This window comes from Lissotriton vulgaris (genome assembly GCF_964263255.1).
Source record: "Lissotriton vulgaris chromosome 7 unlocalized genomic scaffold, aLisVul1.2 SUPER_7_unloc_1, whole genome shotgun sequence".
Lineage (NCBI taxonomy): Eukaryota > Metazoa > Chordata > Amphibia > Caudata > Salamandridae > Lissotriton > Lissotriton vulgaris.
Window position 1 is genome coordinate 1,186,006 of NW_028240614.1, and position 22,662 is coordinate 1,208,667.

Below are 22,662 nucleotides of genomic sequence, written 5' to 3' on the forward strand. Positions count from 1 at the left end.
CCGCAAATTCCGCGAGCGGAACGGATTTTACGCCCATGTAATGGAATGCGGTATAGTGGCTTTGCGGAGTCATGGTACTTTCGTAATGAAAGTATGCGGAGTGATGGTATGCGGAAAGAAAGTTGAGGAATAATGGGTGTTTACCCTCCCCCGGTAAGTACATTGGTGGCATGGCAGCCCACATCTCCAGCAACATGCACAGGTCTCTCTCATTGATGGCCTGCACCGACATACACTTTTAGACACACCTCCCGCCACAAGTTCTAGAATTGCGAACTTTAGAGCTGGGGAGCTACGTTCGAATCTCTGCATCAGCTCAACATCATGTGATTCCAGGCAAATCGCGTTGTCTCCCCGTGCCTACCACAAATGAATGTGTTCTTCTGTAATGTAAATTGTGCTCATGCCATGTTGTCGAGTTTGCGCTATATAATATTGCATGGAAAAATAAAGTAGGGAAACTCGAACCTAGCCCTGAACCCTTAAAATACCCCAGTACCACAAACCTACCCCTGAACCCTAAAAATACCCCTGTACCCCAAAACCCAAACCTAGCCCTGAACCCTTAAAATACCCCTGTACCCCAAAGCTCAAACCTACCCCTGAACCCTAAAAATACCCCAAAACCCAAACCTAGCCCTGAACCCTAAAAATACCCCTGTACCCCAAAACCCATACCTATCCCTAAACCCTAAAACTACCCCTGTACCCCATAACCCAAAACTATATCTGAACCCTTAAAATACCCAAACACCACCAAACATATACCTCAGTACCCCAAATCATATACCCCTATACCCATACTTGCCTTATCCACACATTAAAAAAAACCCATCCTTTTTCCATTCAAGCATGTACAACTAATTTCGTTGTAAATATATGCATGGTAAAAGCATAAAAAATGTAATGCCATGCGTTATAATGGCATTGTGGAGTCATGGTACTTTCGTAATGAAAGTATGCGGAGTGATGGTATGCGGAAAGAAAGTTGCGGAATAATGGGTGTTTACCCTCCCCCGGTATGTACATTGGTGGCATGGCGGCCCAAATCTCCAGCAACATACTCATATTTTTTCACCACCCATTTGAAAAATGCACAGGTCTCTCTCATTGATGGCCAGCGCCGACATATACTTTTAGACACACCTCCCGCCACAAGTTCTAGAATTGCGAACTTTAGAGCTGGGGAGCTACGTTCGAATCTCGGCATCAGCTCAACATCCTGTGATTCCAGGCGAATCGATATGTCTCCCCGTGCCTACAACAAATGAAAGTGTTCTTCTGTAATGTAAATTGTGCTCACACCTTGTTGTCGAGTTCGCGCTATATAATATTGCAAGGAAAAATAATGTAGGGAAACTCGAGTTCACACACTACTGAACGCGCACTCTTAAGTGCATCAGCAGTGCACTGTGAATCGGAGCGTTTCACAGGCCTGTCACAAATAAGAAATGCTATCAAAACGAAATCCTACAAAACAATATACTACTGGCCGGCAGCAATTCATACCCGGACAACGTCGGGACGGGCTGCTAGTATATATATATATATATATATATATATATATATATATATCTGGAACTTCGAAATTCGGCAAAAAGCGACAGGAATCAAAACAACGAATTGGACCCTTGTAGGTTGATTTGAACGCTTTTTATTCTGTTCTGTGCACCCTCTCGATCGCCATGACGCGTTTCGGGCCCTGGAGCCCTTGATCACATGACATGGTCAAATTACACCCAGTGATTTGTAGTGCTGGACTAGTCACATGGTTCCAAGCCTATAGAAATAGAAAAAATACTTCAGCCTGGACCGGACTGTATAACAAACACCTTTTTCATTGCATTTACATTTTTTAAAAACCCTCATTCTCAATTTATAATGACAATTGATCCCTTGGAATGTGCAAAATTTCGCAATAAATATATTAAATATTTACAATAAATATTTACACGTGCAAAATAGCAATACACCTATATACAAGAAATCACTGTGGATCAAATATATAAAACACTTTCTGTGCAATAATAGCAGAAAATAAAGTGCATTGTGCAAATTTTCCAAAGGGATCTATTATGTCACAAGGATTTAAATAATATTGCCCAAGTGGGCATTGTTAACATAATTCCGGACCACTGCTTCTACATTGCTTGGTTTTTTTCTGTTTTATCCAGACACCACGAAAAGAAATAGTGTGATTTACCCCCAATTGTGTGTTCTATACTACTGTTTTAAAATCTGGCAGTACTTGATAACATAGTCTGTTTTAATGATCCTATGCCCCAATTCATTTGGACATTTTCACTATCTGATCCATGTACCCCGCTGCAGCTGTCATTCCAGATGCAAGCAGGTATATAGATCCTCAGTCGCGTTGAGGCCATATGGTGTCTTAGTGTCTAGTTCAAGGATATAACGGGTTTCTAGTACTCGTAAGCGTGCTTCCCTGTTTCCACCTCTGCGTAATGGCTGCACCATGTCTATTGCATAGTATTTTAGGCAGTTCACGTCCCCCTTATGGCATAGATTGACATGCCTGGCCACAGGGTAAGCTTCGTCCTTGTTAATAACCGCCCTCATATGCTGCAATATGCGCTTGTGGACTTGCAGTTTAGTGCTACCAACGTAGCAAAGTCCACAAACGCATTCCAAGACATAGATGACAAAGTCTGACTTGCATGTTATTTTCTTGGAAATGGGAATTTCTGCCTCACTAAACGGAGAACTATATGTTGTCTTGTTCTTCCCTATAGTGCAGGCCTTGCACACTGCACATTTGAGGAAACCCTTGCTTTTACCTAGCCAGTTGCCCCGAGCTGGTACTTCCGGGCTACTTCTGACTAGCATGTCATTCATGGACCTGGCACGGCTATATGTAATAGCCGGAAAATTTGACATCGTTTTACCAATCACAGGGTCCCCCGTGATTATGAAATGAAATGAAATGAAATGAATGAAACTTATATAGCGCACGACTTACCCTGGGGCATCTCCGCGCTTGCTTAGGGAACCCGTCCTGGTATTCCCCTGTGAGATAACCCTGGCAGGGTATCCACAAGGTGAAAGCCAGGCATCCCACCGCGAGGGGCCGTTGTGGAGATTAAGCAAGCTATTGCCCAGAGTCGCAGAGTGTGAACCCGTGAGTCGAGAAGGCACCGGAGCGAGAATTAACGAGTCCGTGGAATTTTTGAGCCCAAGACCCGCCGAGGCAGGGAATTGAACCCTGGTCCAGGGCCGAACTCAAGCTCCAGGTCTGCCGCCTCTAACCCCTGAGCCACACTTCTCCACTGGATTATATGCCAGTTTTTCTTTACAATTTTCTGTAGCTGTCTGTGCTGGCAACTATAACCCAGAATAAATCTTGGTTGGTCCACTGCTGTGTTTGACATTGTTGGTTCTACCTTTATTGATGTTATTGGGGATATTACAGCATTGTTGGCCCTTTCCATTGCTTTAGACACCACACTTTCTGTATAGCCTCTCTGTAAGAACCTTGTCTTGCTTTCTTTCTGTGCTATTAAGCAGGCTTCCTCAGTGCTACAGATTCTTCTAATCCTCAGCATCTCCCCATAGGGGATGCTGCGGATTAGATGGTTGGGGTGCTGGCTAGAGGCATGGAGGATTGTATTACCTGCAGTTTCTTTGCGATGTAATTTCGTATGCAGTCTCCCTCCCTCTACATAAACCTCTACGTCAAGGAAGTTGACCTTCCTGTCACTGATGGTACCTGATTTAATTTTTTGCAAAAAGTCCATAGTGTCTCTGATGTATGATGGCAGGGATTTCATAAAGTCTTGAAGGAAGTGATCAATATATCTGGACACTTTTTCAAATGTCCCCCCACATGCTGAAATTATGGGCCTCCCAGGTGGCTTTGCACTGTCTTTGTGGATCTTGGGAATCAAGTAAAACACCGGAGTTATGGGGTGATTAGTCTTTAAAATTTTCAACTCATCCCCACTCAGAAGTCCTTGTCCTCTCCATGTGTAAAGTTTTGTATTCAACTTGTCCCATGCCTGTTTAAATGCTGATCGATCACATCTGCTATAGCATAGTCTATCGCCTAGTTGATTCAGCGCTTCCTCCAGATATAAAGACAGGGGCCAGAGAACAATGTTGCCCCCCTTATCAGATTGCCTGATCACAATTTTTTCATCATTCTGTAATTTCTTCATTAGGCTACCGAAAGGATTATTGTACTTCATCGTACCTTTCTTTGTCAACAGAGTTTTTTTGTTCAATTTCTTCATCTCTGAAATTACCATATCACTGAATACGTCGATATTGTCATGTGCCAGTACTGGGTTATACGTTGATTTTGGTTTAAAAGATGTATTACCAGGGAAATTGGTTACCGCTGCACTTGCAGTCTCTTGGATATTATCCAGGTCCCCCTCGTTAAGGAGATCTTGCAAGTCACATTGTAGCTCATATTCCCTTACTGATAAACCATTATCTTCCCCCATGTTAATTTCTTGAGGTTTGCGTGCCTTTTGTTTGTTAACCAAGAATAGTTTTCTAAGTTTCAATTTTCTCACAAATTTAAAAAAGTCCATTCTGGTTCTGGCATAATTAAACATACATGGTGGGCAGAATGATAACCCCAATGACAAAATTTTCTGTTCTTTTGGACTTAGGCGAGTGTTAGTTAAGTTCACAATCGTCATGTTGTCACTTACTTGTGAATTCACCGACGATTCCATCTCCTGTATGACTTCTTTTTTGCACCTTGATTTGGCTGCCCTGTGCTTCCTTCGCTGGTTGCGCTTGGCATTATTCCTTTGTTTGTGCCAGGTTTGGAGGCATGGGACCTTAATGATTTCTTGCGGTCGTTCTGGAGGCACTCCACCTCCTGTCTTTGTAAAACCCGCCTCCGCCGCAGTCGAACCTTGTTCAAACTCGGAGTCACTACTCGGAATCGTACTTACATCTGTGTTTTCTGTCCTGCGCTCGCCTGAGGTTGTTTTGGAGTTTTGTTCAATGTTGGAGGATCAAATTTCCTCGAGAAAGTGTAGATACGGCCATTTAAATAATCTAGTTTGTCCCTTTGGAACTTAAAGGCCTTTCTTTTCATAATAATGTCCTCTTCTTTTGAGAGTCTTGCCATCATAGTCTCTCTTAACCTTTTCTCCAAATCCTCTTCATTCAGTGCTTTTATTTGGTTGTTTAATTCTTTCACTTGTATCTGAAGTTTAGCACCATCACTCTCGGCGTACCCCACCAGGATTCGCATTAGACGACTGGAATTGTCCAAATTACATTGTGCCCAGTCATGGAGCATCTTTGGGTCGGGGTTCTCGAAGCTGGGGGCCAGCATGATCCTTAGGCCACGGGGGACTCTTCCCACTTCCTAATATCTAGTGAGGGATTTTTGTTCCCACCACTTAGCTTGTTCTACTTTCATGGCCTTTTCCAATTGTTTGAACAGCTCTCTGATTTGGCTGTTCCCGGTCCCAGGTGTTATACTAGCCCCTGCCTGTTGGACCTCCGCCGCGGGGCTGTCATCAAACAGGCTTACTGCCGCTTCTTCCCTGTTTCTTCTTCTGACCACGTCGTCGGCGTCCATGACGGTGCACAGATAAATGCTTTCTTATGAGAATATATGCGCGTACACGTTTCGAGCAGTCGTGTCCGTTTTCCACAGTGGTTATGCTCTCTTACGTGTTCCTTCCCCAGCACCGGCTATTCCGTTCACAAGCCGCGAATTATCCTTCGCGCTAAACACTCCTTCACAGCCGTGAGGATTGTTAACGCCACTCTTATTTTCGCTTAGTCGGGAACGCCGGGGGTAACAAGCGGTTGCTCCTAACGGAACTGTAGAATGCTTCCGGGTCACCGTCAGCTTCGCTTCCTTGCCGCTTACCCTTTAGAGCTGGAGGGATCCGTATCACACCTAGAAGCCTGCCGGTGTGTGAATTATATCTGGAACTTCGAAATTTGGCAAAAAGCAACAGGAAGCCAAACAACGAAACGGACCCTTGTAGGTTGATTTGAACGCTTTTTATTCTGTTCTGTGCACCCTCTCGATCGCCATGACGTGTTTCGGGCCCGGGAGCCCTTGATCACATGACATGGTCAAATTACACCCAGTGATTTGTAGTGCTGGACTAGTCACATGGTTCCAAGCCTATAGAAATAGAAAAAATACTTCAGCCTGGACCGGACCTTAACATATCCGGCCGGTCCGGTCGGGGGGTTGCACCGCCGCGCAGAAGGCGGCTCCTGGGCTCTCTGTGAGCACTTTGGACTAACAGGCGTATGGCTGAATGGGGGAGATAACTGCAGCACGCTTGTGAACATTTTTAATTTGTACATTGCAAGTGCTGCCAGCCCACTGGGGCGTATATTGGACTTCCAATCCCACAAGACTTTGTGCTTTCACTCACTGGAGTTAGATTGGTTACAGCACTGGGGTATTGATTGGATGGTCACGTGCCAGCACTCGCTATGTAGCAGCGCACCTCTGAAGAAGGGCGGAGCCAGAAACGCGTCAGGTGCTGCAAGACGCTGGGTGTGCTACAAATCTTCCTGACCTCATGAACGCCGAGTGGAGTGCACCCCGCAAATGGGCAACCTGTGAACCTCAACATATCCGGCCGGTCCGGTCGGGGGGTTGCACCGCCGCGCAGAAGGCGGCTCCTGGGCTCTCTGTGAGCACTTTGGACTAACAGGCGTATGGCTGAATGGGGGAGATAACTGCAGCACGCTCGTGAACATTTTAAATTTGTACATTGCAAGTGCTGCCAGCCCACTGGGGCGTATATTGGACTTCCAATCCCACAAGACTTTGTGCTTTCACTCACTGGAGTTAGATTGGTTACAGCACTGGGGTATTGATTGGATGGTCACGTGTCAGCACTCGCTATGTAGCAGCGCACCTCTGAAGAAGGGCGGAGCCAGAAACGCGTCAGGTGCTGCAAGACGCTGGGTGTGCTACAAATCTTCCTGACCTCATGAACGCCGAGTGGAGTGCACCCCGCAAATGGGCAACCTGTGAACCTTAACATATCCGGCCGGTCCGGTCGGGGGGTTGCACCGCCGCGCAGAAGGCGGCTCCTGGGCTCTCTGTGAGCACTTTGGACTAACAGGCGTATGGCTGAATGGGGGAGATAACTGCAGCACGCTCGTGAACATTTTAAATTTGTACATTGCAAGTGCTGCCAGCCCACTGGGGCGTATATTGGACTTCCAATCCCACAAGACTTTGTGCTTTCACTCACTGGAGTTAGATTGGTTACAGCACTGGGGTATTGATTGGATGGTCACGTGTCAGCACTCGCTATGTAGCAGCGCACCTCTGAAGAAGGGCGGAGCCAGAAACGCGTCAGGTGCTGCAAGACGCTGGGTGTGCTACAAATCTTCCTGACCTCATGAACGCCGAGTGGAGTGCACCCCGCAAATGGGCAACCTGTGAACCTTAATATATATATATATATATATATATATATATATATATATAAATATATATGCTTTGATATTTTAACACTGTACGTTATTTCTGTAGTAGTAGCAGTAACATGTTTAATTGTTAATTGTTTTTAATAATGAAGGTGATACTTTCTATCGAAAACAGGATTTGTTTGCATGATTTGAATGTGTGTGCATGAACAAGAAAAAATAAGTGGTTTCTGATACAAATAATAATTAGCGCAGATGGAAAAAGTTTTGTCGTAAGGTTATTGCAACGCCGATTTACTTTGTTAATCAATGGGTTGCTCGGATGTATGACGGTATGACGCGGGCTATTACCATGCGTACCGTTACAACGCGTGTTTTACAACGCAAGTCGTTACCACGACTTGCTCTGTAGGGTGCGGACTTAGGAATAGTTTAATTTACTATTCCAACACCAGTCCCCGTGGATAGTAGGGAAGGTGTTGGAATAGTAAATTAACTATTCCTTGTCCTTGAGCGCCCTCCAGCGCGAGTCGTGGTTACGACTTGCGTTGTAAGAGACGCGTCGTAATGGTAGCGCGGGGTAACATCCGCGTCGTAAAGGATGTTCCCCGGGTTGCTCTCTATTTTTCCGGGTTCCCAAGTACCCATCTGAAAACCAACCTGCTCCTGCGGCAGGGACAACAGCCAGGTGGTCATTTACACAGGTGACACAGATGCAATAATGTGACCTCTGACCTTTCGGTTTTAGTACCTAATGAAATCAGGCTGGCCTGGCCTTTTCTGTGTCTTAATGGCATCATTGCTGTGTTTCAGGAACCAACTGGACCATTCAGATCTTACATGACATGATGTACAGCATCCATGGCAAAGAGCCACCAACCTTCGTGCCCGTCCTTGAATTTGGATCGCCGGACAAATTTGAGGTCAGTGCCAAGGAACAGTGACATTATATATTATACCAGCAAACTTATTCCATTCTGTTTTACAATACACCTATGTGGACAGTGCTTATTCATACTCAGTTTTATATTTGCATCATAGCCAAGCCCACACCAGCCCACTCCTATCCTGAGGGTAACCAGTGAACAGGGTAGAGGTGGTGGTAACAATGTCTGTGTCGTTCTATGCTCCAGTGAAGCGCAAACACAAAAGGTGAAGAGTGTATAAACAGCACAGCAAAGAAGGCAAATAGTCCTGGATTAAGGATGCACCACTATTTGAATGGCAAATATTCACTTTGCATTTGCTGGTCAGGTTTACCCTGATGGACTGTTAGGCCGTCCCTCTGCCTCTGCTCAGAGAGTGTTTGTGAGACAGTCCCTGAAAGGATTTGAATCTGTACCCAGGGAGAGTGCCCGCCTGTCTCATGGAAGGCCTATGTTCTTGGCATGAGGGATAAAACACAAGGCGAGAAGGTTTAAGTGTGAAGTGAGCACACCTGTGATCTGTGGACGCAAAGGTCCTGATTTCCAATCTTCATGGGAAGCAGATGGGCTTTGTCACCTCATGCAGCAGCAAGAGCTCACTCGACCATAGCAACAAAGCAGAGGTGAAAGTAAATAGTACAAAACACATAACAGAGCAGACCAGGTCAGGGAATGGTGTGTGACTATGCTGAAGACTGTGAAACAGTTGAATGCATGTGTAAGCGAATGTCATTGAGGTGCATTGGCTGAAAACAAACCCATCAGACCGGGTGAGGTGAGGTCTTCATCCACATAATGCTGGGTGAGTATCACCATGAGGAAATGCCTCGTGGTGACAAAGCTAATATGCTTTCCTTACAATGCAGAATGTAAATTATTCATGCAGGTGTCTCTCTATGCGGTCTCTGTGTATTCATGCGATAGTATGTGTGATATTCAATGTTGTTGAAAAAGAAAAACATCTTCGTGTTTTCTGTTGTTTTGTCAGGAAGAAGACATGTCTCTTTCCCTCCAGTGGACTCATATTCTTCCAAGTTCCTGGTAGTTATGTAACTTTTTCTAAGTACATCCTGTCATTTCTCACTTTCCACAAGTATTTGTAGTTGCAGTAGCTATTATATATCTTAAGGTCCTGAAGAAAGCCAGGGGAACTCCCTATTTGGCTGAAACATGTCGACCGTTCTGCATAGCGCCATAGAGTAGTCTTACTACTCGACGTGTTTTTAATGTCTTGATACATAGACTTCCATTTTGAACCTATGTCTGAGTCTGAGTAATCAACTTTAAGTCACACTATCACTAGAGCACTGCACAGTATTATTGAATTGAGTTTCATGGCTACAGTATTGACATTCATTCCTACACCGTCATGACATAGTCGGATGTGGTGTTGAATGCTTTACTAAACCCCCACATGACGTTAACTCCAGCAAATGGCTGGTCTGATGGGTTTGTTTTCAGCCAATGCACCTCAATGACATTCGCTTACACATGCATTCAACTGTTTCACAGTCTTCAGCATAGTCACACACCATTCCCTGACCTGGTCTGCTCTGTTATGTGTTTTGTACTTTAGGAGCAGGGGAGAGACCAGACAGGTCGTTAAACCTTCCCCTTGACCCTCCACACACATGTTTGTTTTATTATTAACAAAGTAAATAGTAGCCTTGGGGAGCAGCGTTCCCACACTTATCATGGATGCAAATCAAATCCTAATCATTGCAAAAATATAAAAGAATTGGGAGCACACTTGAGTGGGCATAGCTGGTGAATTCCCTGCCAAGATTGTGCTGAAGCCTGTGAGGTTATCAGCCTGGCAAAGACTTAGGGGCTCATTATGATATTGTGACATTCTCCACTGCCAATCTGGCGGTGGCGACCGCCACGACATCGTAACGAGTGAAACCGTCCGCCATATTACAATGGCGGGAGTTTCGCCGCGGATGCAAAGTGCGTCTGCCGCTTTCCCGCCAGTCGGCAATCGTTCCGATTGCTGGCCGGGCGGAGTTGTCTGCTAATATGGTGGAGGTGCCTAGCAGGCACCACCATCCATATTAGGATGGTGTGTTGTGAAGTCCTTTCCATGGCGACTTACCCGCCCTGGAAAGGCTTGTGGGAATGTTCTTTGGGTGTCCAATAAGGGCCCCGTGGGGTGGGAGTTGCACTTGGTGGGTACCATGTACCCCCCTCCATTTACATGTACAAGGTGGCAGGCATCGCACTGTGCCTGCCACGTGGTGCATGCAAATGCACAACATGCCATTTTGGCACTGCGGCAGGTGCTGCTGCACGCAGCACCCACTGCAATGTCAAATATGCAGGATGCGACCACCAGGGTGGCGGTTGCATCCTTATCAGGACTGCGGGACCGCCGCATGTCTGGCAGCCGGTACCGTTTCCACTGGGATGGCGGGTGGACTTTCCTAATCAGCCCCATAGTGTGCAATACAATAATCCTCCCCCTCCTGACAGAGAAGTAAACGTAGCCCTCGGCACTCCAGCATGTTTCCCTGTAGCACCAGGCGCTAAGTGTCAATCAAACACTTGTGCTAAGTGCTATGAGGCACGACCCTTTCGCACCTCATCACAGTGGAGTGAGGTGAAAGGGTCGGTAGAGACTGCAGCAGGCTATTCCTTTTGTATTGATCTCCGTTAGGCTTTAATACTCGCTGCATGCATTGAATCTGTAAATACGGTATTTGTAAAGCGCAAACAACTCACCCCTACTGGTCTCAAGGCGCTGGAGGCCGTCGTGGAGATTGAAATGAAATGAAATGAATACTCACTTGTATAGTGCACGACTACCCGTAGGCATCTCGGCGCTTGTACGAATACCGCCGAGGAACCCTTCCTGGCCTTTCCCTGTGAGGAGCCCACTCCTGGGCACCCCCAAGGTGAAGTCAGGCATCCTCAGCGTTGTTGGGGCCGTTGTAGAGATTAAGCAAGCTATTGCCCAGAGGTGCAGAGTGGGACTCATGATTAGAATAGGCACCGAAGCGAGAATTATCAGGTCCGAGGAAATTGAGCCCGAGACCCACCGAGGCGGGAATTGAACCTTGGTCCCAGCCAGACTACTGCATCAGGGTCTGCCGCTCTAACCATTGAGCCACACTTCTCTACAATTACACAGATTAAGTGAGCTATTAAGCGAGCTATTGCCCAGAGTCACATGGTGCTGAGCTGAGCTGCCGCCTGAGACCGGGATCGAACCATGAGCCCTGTGCTCCAGAGTCTGCTACCCTGGCCAATGCGCCACACCTCTCCATGATGTACTTTACATGCATTGCCATAACCGCTGTCTCGCGAGAGAAGTGAGCTGTAGGGCAGTACCACAAGGGCGATTAGGTAGTTGTATTTATTTATTTCAAACGGAATCCAACAGATCCCACTTTCGCGACTAACAATGATTGAACTGCATGCTCAGGGTCAGATAGGGGACATGCTAAGTTTTGATTGCAATCAATAACCAATCGATCAATCAATCATGATTTGTAGAGCGCAGCTAATCACCGGTGAGGGTATCCAGGCGCAAGGATCCTGCTACGATCAGTCGAAGCGCCATGTTTGAGGTGCTATCTGTCTCCAGCAGCACTCTTCAGGGGAATGGTTTTGCTGGAGATGGCGTATTTAGGAGTGAAAAGTGTTTATTAAGTCTATATACATTAAAATGAACAGCAGCGGCCCCTCACACTATTGGTATAGCTTTGGATGCCCTGTAATAGCCTGGATGTCACACTTGTAGTATTGCGATGGTTGGGACTTGCGTTGATGCTGTCTTTGAAGGAGCGAACAGGGGCAATGGGTGGTAAAAGCTGCAGTAGCCTCCCAAAAAGAACCTGGGCACTTATTTGTTTACAAATTAAGCACTGATGCTCACCTGCACAATACCATCTTGGGTTTGCAAATATATGGGGATGTTATAAGAATTCTACAGTTAAGTGATTGTCTTTTCCTCTAGTTATGCTAAAATAATTTGTTATAAGTGTATGCGGGTGGAGCAGAACCTTGGAATCGCGCTCGTCATGTGCTACTCCATTGAAAGAGTGTCCAGGACTCTCAACCTGGCCTCCCTGAGTCAGAAACCTTCGATCAATATTTCAAAACCCTCTTCAGGTCTGGGTACAGTTTTCCCCATACCTCACGCAGGGGCTTGATCCCAGCCAGGGGAATGAAATTCTAAGGGTAAGAGTGGGATGCAATCCAATCTACTCACCCCGCTCCTGTGGGGCCAGGGGCCAGGATAGTAATGGCCTCTGTCCCTGCCCCCACATGTAAAATGTGCTTTGTTGCATATACTTATGGACTGTGTTTGTTATCTTCCGTACCAGGTTAAGTTCCTAAGACCTTTGTTTTTTAATACAGACCAGTACAAATGATGAAGGCTATAGAGTTGCTGTCAGAAATGTCCTACATAGATGGTTTTGTAGGAATTGCTCTGTTTTTACGTTCTGTTAAATAGTGTTTTAATGATGGGTTACAGTCGGGTGGGGCGATGGAGGACCTGATGGGTATTAAGTCAATTTTAAACTCCATATGTTTTTATGTATTGCTTACAATGTTTTATGAAAAATTGTCCTAATAAATTTGTTTTCTACCTACATTGCTACTCCATTGCCACATGTATGTCACCGCTAACTCTGGAAACCTTCTCCTGTGTTCTCTTCCCATATGGTCTTTGTTAGAAATGGGGGTCTCTGGTTGGCAGAGGTAGGCACCAAATGGGGACTTCATGCTTGTAATCAGGGTAAGGGGGAAACACTCCTAAAATAACCCCTGCTTGACCCTTTGGTAGCTTGGCACGAGAGACAGGCAAATATCAGAGGCAGTGTGTAAAGCATTTGTGAACACATACAGTGAAAACACTACAAATGTCCTCACGATTCGGTGCTGGCCGCGGCTCGTTGACGGAGTCGATGAGACCTGGGCTCCAGTTGAATGGTGAGACGGTGCTCGTTGCAGTGCTGGCAGGTCACGATGCTGTGAAGGATCCTGTCGGTGTTCGGGTCAGGCAACTACAGAGTCGGTGACGTCCTTGCAGCGTATACCGAAGGGTTGCCGAGTGCGGTGCCCACAGGACGGTCACCCTTTTCTTCTGCGGAGATGATCAGAAACGGTCTCCACAGAGATGGTGAGGTCTTTGCTGTTTCTGAGACCTCTAGAACAGGGGGAAAGTTCAGTTCAAGCCCTTGGAGATCTTTTCTTCAAGCAGGTGGACAAAGCAAGTAGCAAAGTCCTTTTTCCTTTGCTTGGCAGCAAGTAGCCACTACAGATACTCCAGACAGCAAACAGCACAGAGGCAGTATTCCTCCTCAGCTTCTCCCACTCTTCTCCTTGGCAAAGGTTCCTCTTGATTTCCCAGAAGTGATCTAAAAGTCTGGGGTCTCGGTCTCTCTTTTTATACACACAAATCATTTGTCTCTGAAGGCAGAGAGTGTCTGTACCCAGCCAAAACCAGTTCTGTCCTCACTGGTGCAGCTTCCTGGCAGGAGGTGGAGACAACATGGCTGAAGGCAGACCAGGCCCTTTCAGGTGAAAGGAAATCTCCTCCCCCTACTCTAAATGCAGCCCAGATCTATTCAGCCCAGCCCTGACTCATTAGACTTCTGAAGGCGCTGCCCCTCTCCAGCACCTGTCATCCAAAAGCCAGACATGCAATACATAAACCTAGCCGAGGCACACTGGATGGTTAGGCAAGAAAATACCTACTTTCTAAAAGTGGTATTTTCAAATACAGAATGTAAAAATCACCCTCACGAAAAGATGCATTTTAATATTCTGAGTTCAGGCATGATGAACTTTATTTTTCTACCTTGTTTCCAGGGCCAGTTATGTTTATAAGATGTTATAAACAACCTCCCCATTCTGTCCTTAGGGAACAGGTAGCCTGGCAACAGTGAAAAACGAAATTGGCAGTACTTCACTTTCAGGACATGCCACACACATCAGGTCATGCCCTACCTTTCACATACAATGCACCCTTCCCACAGAGCTACCTTGAGCCTACCTTAGGGGTGACGATTATGTAGGAACAGGAAGGTTTAGGGACTGGTAAGTGACACTTGCCAAGTCAACAGGACAGTCTCAGACTGCACACAGGCTCTGCAATGGCAGGCCACAGTTACATTTTACAGGCTGCTTCTGTGAGTGGCACAATCAGCGCTTCAGCCCACTAGTAGCATTTGATTTACAGGCCCTGGGCACACACAGTGCACTATTCTAGGGTCTGACAAGTAAATCAGATATGCCAATCATGGAATCACTAATCCATAGCAAAAATTTACAAAGGGAGCACTTGCACTTTGGGACTGAACAGCAGTGGCAAAGTGCCCAAAGCATCTAGACTAGCAAAACGGAGTCAAACACACAGCAAAAACTCAGGAGGCAACAGCAAAAAAATGGAAGGGTAGACCCACGCCAACGGTGCTGGGTCTAACACGTGTCCTCTCCAGCTGAAATGTGGGGAAAACTACCCACCCTCTTGGGAGTTCTCTTCACTAAGGCGAAAAAAATCTGGACAGACCATCAGAATTGGTGTGCTCTGTACCAGGGCGGTGTTCCACCGTGAAGTCCATCCCCTGTAGGGAAATGGACCACCTCAACAGCTTTGGATTCTCACCCCTCATGTGCATCAACCATCTGAGGGTCCAGTGGTCTGTCGGAACCCGGAAGTGAGTCCCAAACAAGTATGGTCTCAACTTCTTCAGCACCCGGACCACAGTAAATGCCTTGCGCTCAATCGCAGTGGCAAAGTACCCAAAGCATTTAGACCAGCAAAACGGAGACCAACACACACCAAAGCACAGGAGGCAAAAGCATAAAAATGCAGGGGAGACCCACGCCAATGGTGCCAGGTCTAACAGACATTTGCCCGTCTTTATTTGAATTCCTGTGATGGTCTTAGTGTTAACTCCTGATTTTAATCCTCTTTTCCATTTTCTGTAATAATAATTTTATAAATGATCCCACTGGGGTAGGTTGATGTACAGAAGGCTGGTCCAGCAAATAAAAACTGACGAGTAACCTTGTCTCCGAGCATCAGCAAGGATGGAGAATCCCCTGTTCATTTTTAATGTGTAAATCTTTTGAAACATCTCTACCTCACTTGAAGTTGCTATTGGAATATTCAATTATGGTCTATATTCTTTTCTGCTGTTTGACTGAATTCTATCCTGCAAGATATGACTTGTGATTGGCCCTTGTGAATGTTAAACTCCTATTAGAAATGAATACTTTATTCAGATGCCCTGGGCCACTCTCATCCCCCTGATCGTTAATTTAATTATAATGAGAAAATGAATAACCTTCTTTTATATAGGAGTTCTGAACAGGTTTTAATCAATCAATCAATCAGAGTACTTGTAAAACGCGCTACTTACCCGTAAGGGTCCCAAGGCGCTGAGGGGAGGGGGGGTGCTGCTACTGCTCGAAGAGCTAGGTCTTGAGGAGCCTTCTGAAGGCGAGAAGGTCTTGGGTCTGCCGTATGTGGGTAGGGAGGGTGTTCTAGGTCTTGGCGGCGAGGTAGGAGAAGGATCTGCTGTCGAAGGTTGTTCGTTGGATGCGGGGGACAGCGGTGAGGGCGAGGCTGGCGGAGCAGAGCTGGCGATGGGGGTGTGGAATCTGAGTCTGCTGTTCAGGTAGGCTGGTCCGGCGTTGTGGAGTGCTTTGTGTGCGTGGGTGAGGAGCTTGAAGGTGATCCTCTTGTCGACGGGGAGCCAGTGTAGGTCTCACAGGTGGGGGGGTGATGTGGCTGCGCTGGGGGACGTTGATGATCAGTCGGGCGGAGGCGTTTTGGATACGTTGTAGTTGTCGTAGGTGTTTGACTGGGATTCATGCGTAGAGTGCGTTGCCGTAGTCCAGTTTGCTGCTAACGAGGGCCTGTGTCACCGTTCTTCTTGTTTCGGTGGGGATCCACTTGTAGATCCTGCAGAGCATGCGGAGGGTGTTGTAGCAGGAGGAGGAGACGGCATTGACCTGCTTTGACATGGAGAGGGAGGAGTCGAGGATGAATCCTAGATTGCGTGCATGGTCGGTGGGTGTTGGTGTTGTTCCCAGTGTGGTCGGCCACCAGGAGTTGTCCCAGGCTGAGGGGGTGGGTCCGAGGATGAGGACCTCCGTCTTGTCCAAGTTCAGCTTCAGACGCCTGCTCCTCATCCAGTCAGCGACGGCCTTCATTCCCTCGTGGAGGTTGGTTTTGGTGGTGCATGGGTTCTTGGTGAGGGAGAGGATGAGCTGGGTGTCGTCGGCGTAGGAGATGATGTTGAGGTCATGATGGCAGGCCACTTGTGTGAGGGGGGGCATGTAGAAGTTCAACAGTGTGGGGCTTAGGGATGAGCCCTGGGGGACGCCGCAGATGATGTCGCTGGTTTCGAATCGGAAGGGTGGGAGGGGGACGCTCTGGGTTCTGCCTGGGAAGAAGGACGTTGTCCAGTCAAGAGCCTTCTCTTGGATTCCGGCTTCTAGGAGGCGTGTCTTTAGAGTGCAATCGCAGACTGTGCCGAAGGCGGCTGACAGGTCTAGGAGGATGAGGGCTGATGTTTCGCCGTTGTCTAGTTGGCGGCTGATGTCGTCTGTGGCTGCGATGAGGGCTGTCTCGGTGCTGTGGTTTCGTCTGAATCCAGATTGGGATGGGTCCAAGATGTTGTTGTCTTCCAGGTGGTGGGCCAGTTGTATGTTGACGATTTTCTCGATGACCTTTGCCTCGAATGGGAGCAGGGGAAATGGTCGGAAGTTCTTGAGGTCCTTGGGGTCCGCTTTGGGCTTCTTGAGGAGGGCATTGATTTCGGCGTGCTTCCAGCTTTCTGGGAATGTCGCTGTTTTGAAGGAGATGTTGATGACCTTCCGTAGTTTGGGTGCGATGGCAGCGTCTGCTTTTTGAATAGGTGGTATGGGCACGGGTCAGACGGATATCCTGAGTGGATAGAGTTTATGACCTTGCGTGTCTCGTTGTCGTTGGACCAGGAGGCCAGGCAGTTGGCGCTGGTGGTGTTCACAGTGGGGGTGGAGTCTGGCGTAGTTGGGCCGTCGTGGTGTTGAAGCTGTCGTGGATGTCAGCGATCTTGCGCTGGAAGAAGATGGCTAGTGAGTCGAACAGTTCTTGTGAGAGCGGGATGTCGTTGGCGTTGGCGCTGAGGTTGGAGAGTTCCTTTACGATGCTGAAGAGCTATTTGCTGTTGTGTGCGTTGTTATCCAAGTGATCTTTGAAGGAGGATCTTTTGGCTAATCTAATGAGGTGGTGATGTCTGTGGGTGGCGTCCTTGTGGGCTGCGTGGTTGTCCGGTGTGCGTTCGTGGAGCCATGTCTTCTCCAGTTTCCGGCTTGTAGCTGTCCGGGATTGCTATCGCTATGTCGGGCGCCGAGGAGACGTTCCACCAGGTCTCGGTCAGGAAGGCCATGTCTGAAGCGGAGGTGTCGAGCAGATCCCCGAGCTCGACGGCATGTTTGCGTGCGGAGCGGGTGTTGAGGAGTATTCAGCGGAGGTGGTTGGGTCCAGTCTTTGGTGGTCTGGTGGTTCTGTCGCAGGTGAAGCTGCAGGTGTGGCAGGAGAAGGGTCCGTGGGTCTGTTTCGGGGCCGCCTGGAAGCAGGTGTGGTTTCGGCCAGTGTTGAGTGCATGAAGGGTGCTGGCATCGTAGTGGATTCTGGTGTCGTGGTGTTCGCGGGGTCCAGGGGTTCTGGTGCTGGGCACGGTCCAGGCGCGGACGGGCGCAGACGGGCTTGCCTTAGGTGCGCCCGCTGCGTACGGCCGCTGGGCGCGGCCGCTGGGCGGCCGATTCTTGGCCTGCATATGAAGTAGTTTGGGAGGGAGGAGCAGCTGGGAGGCAAGAGCGGGGAGGCGTATGGGTGTGCAGGGGGGCAGGGCCGCAGAGAAGCAGCAGCGGGAAAGGGCCAGAACGGGGGTGGGCGGGGAAAACTGGCGCACGGGAAGGGGGAAGGAGAGAAAAAAACTCAGGAAACACGGAGGCAGCAAGGGCACTCAGGTGACGAGCAGCGGCGTGGGGGCGACCTGCCTGCAAGCAGGGTCAAAGGCCGCTTAATAGCAATTTAACTCAATTCGTAATGGTGGTCGAATTTCAACCTCTGAAGGATAACAGGCTGAGTTGCCCTACTCAAGGTTGAAAGTGGTGATGTTCAAAAGTAAGCAGAAAGCCTTCAGCTCACTGAGCGATTCTTGCCAGCTCAGCTCCTTGTGTGCTTGCCATGTGACCTAAAAGCTGTGACGTCAGACATGTCATTGGGCACTTCCTCTCTTCCAGATTATAAACCAGATCCCTCCTCGAAGAGTTCTATCAACACATGTGTACCGCAAACACATCCCCAAGTCCGTGGAGGCGAACAAAGTGAAGGTAAGATCTGCTCTCTGATAACCTTCGCGTGTGAGGGATATTTAATAATCTCTGCTCAGCCTCATAAATGTGTTGCATCTGAATGATTTTACTGTGATATTCAGAACAATGGGTCAGATGGACGTAGGTTTATTTTAAGTCGCAAGTGGCCAGATTCACAGCTTGTCATTGCTTTGTGTGTAACTAGATTGTGTACCGTCACACCCCTTGCATTAGGTCAAAGGGGACTCATAATAGTTTTATTAGGTTCAATACTGTTCCATATTGCTGTTCTCTGATTGGACAAGCCTCTGAGACACATTATTATCTTTACGTTGACTAGGTGCCTTTTGCTGTTTTTTTTCTCATAAAAAGGGCTCATTTTGGAGGTGTGCCATGTATCAGAATTCTTCATTTGAGTTTTTTTTTATTATTCTTTCTGAGGTGTGGCTTGATGCATTTGACTGAGGCTTACACTCATTCCCTATTTTAATTCACGATGCATTTTGAATGATTTTGAGACTAACCATATTTTCTCTTCTGTAATGAACTTTTATTATTTAATAAACCGTCATGGTTTCAAATCTTTATCAAGTCTTAAGGGGGCATATTTAACTGATTAAGCAGCCTATGCTCTTGACAGTTTTGAATTTTTTAGGGGCACCTTGCCTCATATATCCTTAAGGTTAGCACCGCCCACCGAACCTGCACTCGGGCCTTACCTTATATTTAATCAGATTATCAAAGAGAGCGTCAACACATGTTATCAATACACTGAGTGAATGTTACAACAGTTATCAATACACTGAGTGAATGTTACAACAGTTATCAATATACTGAGTGAATGTTACAACAGTTATCAATACACTGAGTGAATGTTACAACAGTTATCAATACACTGAGTGAAGGATACAACAGTTATCAATACACTGAGTGAATGTTACAGCAGTTATCAATACACTGAGTGAATGTTACAAGTTATCAATACACTGAGTGAATGTTACAACAGTTATCAATACACTGAGTGAATGTTACAACAGTTATCAATACACTGAGTGAATGTTACAAGTTATCAATACACTGAGTGAATGTTACAACAGTTATCAATACACTGAGTGAATGTTACAAGTTATCAATACACTGAGTGAATGCTACAACAGTTACCCAATACAATGAGTGAATGTTACAAGTTATCAATACACTGAGTGAATGTGACAACAGTTATCAATACACTGAGTAAATGTTACAGCAGTTATCAATACACTGAGTGAATGTTACAAGTTATCAATACACTGAGTGAATGTTACAACAGTTATCAATACACTGATTGAATGTTACAAGTTATCAATACACTGAGTGAATGTTACAACAGTTATCAATACACTGAGTGAATGTTACAAGTTATCAATACACTGAGTGAATGTTACAACAGTTATCAATACACTGAGTGAATGTTACAATGTATCAATACACTGAGTGAATGTTACAACAGTTATCAATACACTGAGTGAATGTTACAAGTTATCAATACACTGAGTGAATGTTACAACAGTTATCAATACACTGAGTGAATGTTACAATTTATCAATACACTGAGTGAATGTTACAACAGTTATCAATACACTGAGTGAATGTTACAAGTTATCAATACACTGAGTGAATGTTACAACAGTTATCAATACACTGAGTGAATGTTACAAGTTATCAATACACTGAGTGAATGTTACAACAGTTATCAATACACTGAGTGAATGTTACAAGTTATCAATACACTGAGTGAATGTTACAACAGTTATCAATACACTGAGTGAATGTTACAAGTTATCAATACACTGAGTGAATGTTACAACAGTTATCAATACACTGAGTGAATGTTACAAGTTATCAATACACTGAGTGAATGTTACAACAGTTATCAATACACTGAGTGAATGTTACAAGTTATCAATACACTGAGTGAATGTTACAACAGTTATCAATACACTGAGTGAATGTTACAAGTTATCAATACACTGAGTGAATGTGACAACAGTTATCAATACACTGAGTGAATGTTACAGCAGTTATCAATACACTGAGTGAATGTTACAAGTTATCAATACACTGAGTGAATGTTACAACAGTTATCAATACACTGAGTGAATGTTACAAGTTATCAATACACTGAGTGAATGTTACAAGTTATCAATACACTGAGTGAATGTTACAACAGTTATCAATACACTGAGTGAATGTTTCAAGTTATCAATACACTGAGTGAATGTTACAACAGTTATCAATACACTGAGTGAATGTTACAAGTTATCAATACACTGAGTGAATGTTACAACAGTTATCAATACACTGAGTGAATGTTACAACAGTTATCAATACACTGAGTGAATGTTACAAGTTATCAATACATTGAGTGAATGTTACAACAGTTATCAATACACTGAGTGAATGTTACAATTTATCAATACACTGAGTGAATGTTACAACAGTTATCAATACACTGAGTGAATGTTACAAGTTATCAATACACTGAGTGAATGTTACAAGTTATCAATACACTGAGTGAATGTTACAACAGTTATCAATACACTGAGTGAATGTTACAACAGTTATCAATACACTGAGTGAATGTTACAAGTTATCAATACACTGAGTGAATGTTACAACAGTTATCAATACACTGAGTGAATGTTACAATTTATCAATACACTGAGTGAATGTTACAACAGGTATCAATACACTGAGTGAATGTTACAAGTTATCAATACACTGAGTGAATGTTACAACAGTTATCAATACACTGAGTGAATGTTACAAGTTATCAATACACTGAGTGAATGTTACAACAGTTATCAACACATTGAGTGAATGTTACAATTTATCAATACACTGAGTGAATGTTACAACAGTTATCAATACACTGAGTGAATGTTACAAGTTATCAATACACTGAGTGAATGTTACAACAGTTATCCAATCCAATCCAATCCAAAAATTCTTTATTTCGGCCATTTAGGCCATAAAAGATGCATAAAAACATACAAACCTACAATCGTTTGATGACATTTAAAATTTGGGCATATGAAATGCATAAAAACATACAAGCAACAACATTTCATAACATTGGGTGTGAGGGTAAGACATAGTGTATTGGGAGACAGTGACCGCGAAAGCTAAAGGTTACAATGGCAGAGGGGGGTAGGCATACAGTCCTATGGTGGTCTTGCTTTGAGCAACTTGGACCTAATGCGCCACATGGCCAAAAGATATTTTGCAACTGCGAATACAATGTGAGGGGAGGAATCAGTTTTCAGTATTCTGAACGATGTTACACAGTTCCTTATACCCATGTTCCTACATAGGGGCACAAGCCAATATTTCCTAGGTGACTTGTAGGAAGGGCAGAAAAACAGAACATGGATTTCCTCCTCATCGCAGGAATTACAGCCAGGGCATATTTTGTCCCCTCCATTGGTCCATTTGCTAGTAAAGGATTTAATAGGTAGGGTGCCAAACCGCCACTGGATAAATAGCTTCCTTGCCAAAGTCGGGTAAATAAAGTCCATAAAGGTTTCAAACGTATAAGAATTTTTGGATTCAATAAAACGTTGGGTTAAAATGCCAGTGCGGGGTGCAAGCACATGGGAGGCAAGACTTTGTTCCTTGTAAGCTTCCACAAGTCTTTTCCGGGGGACCCTATTACAGCCTAATTCCGGGGCCTCCCACAACTCGTTGAAGCCCAGCCGGAACAGTTCTTGCTTGACAAAGGATAGCCAAGGGATCTTGTCACTATGGTTTAAATTCCTGACATGCACAAGATCTTGCCTGTAGTGTTTTAGCTCATTTGTTGACCAAAGTCTGTGCCAGAATCTTAATGGTTTGGATTCAAGGTCCTCCCTAATAGACGGTAGACCCAAATCTAGGCGTAAGGGAAACAGGGGAGTTGCAGCTGGGAGGGCCAAAAGACGCCTCAGAAAGTTATTTTCCACACACATCAACTCATTTGCAGCTTGATGTCCCCATA

General features: G+C 45.7%; 1 protein-coding gene across 1 annotated transcript in view; it reads left to right on the forward strand.

Annotated features, from left to right (window-relative positions):
* Window positions 1-22,662, forward strand: part of LOC147672973 (sulfotransferase 6B1-like) — a 230,202-nt gene that overhangs the window by 72,710 nt on the left and 134,830 nt on the right. The window contains exons 2-3 of the mRNA XM_086947849.1: window positions 8,212-8,321; window positions 18,576-18,665. Of these exons, the coding sequence (XP_086803975.1) occupies window positions 8,212-8,321; window positions 18,576-18,665 (200 nt within the window). The remainder of the gene's footprint in view (window positions 1-8,211; window positions 8,322-18,575; window positions 18,666-22,662) is intronic.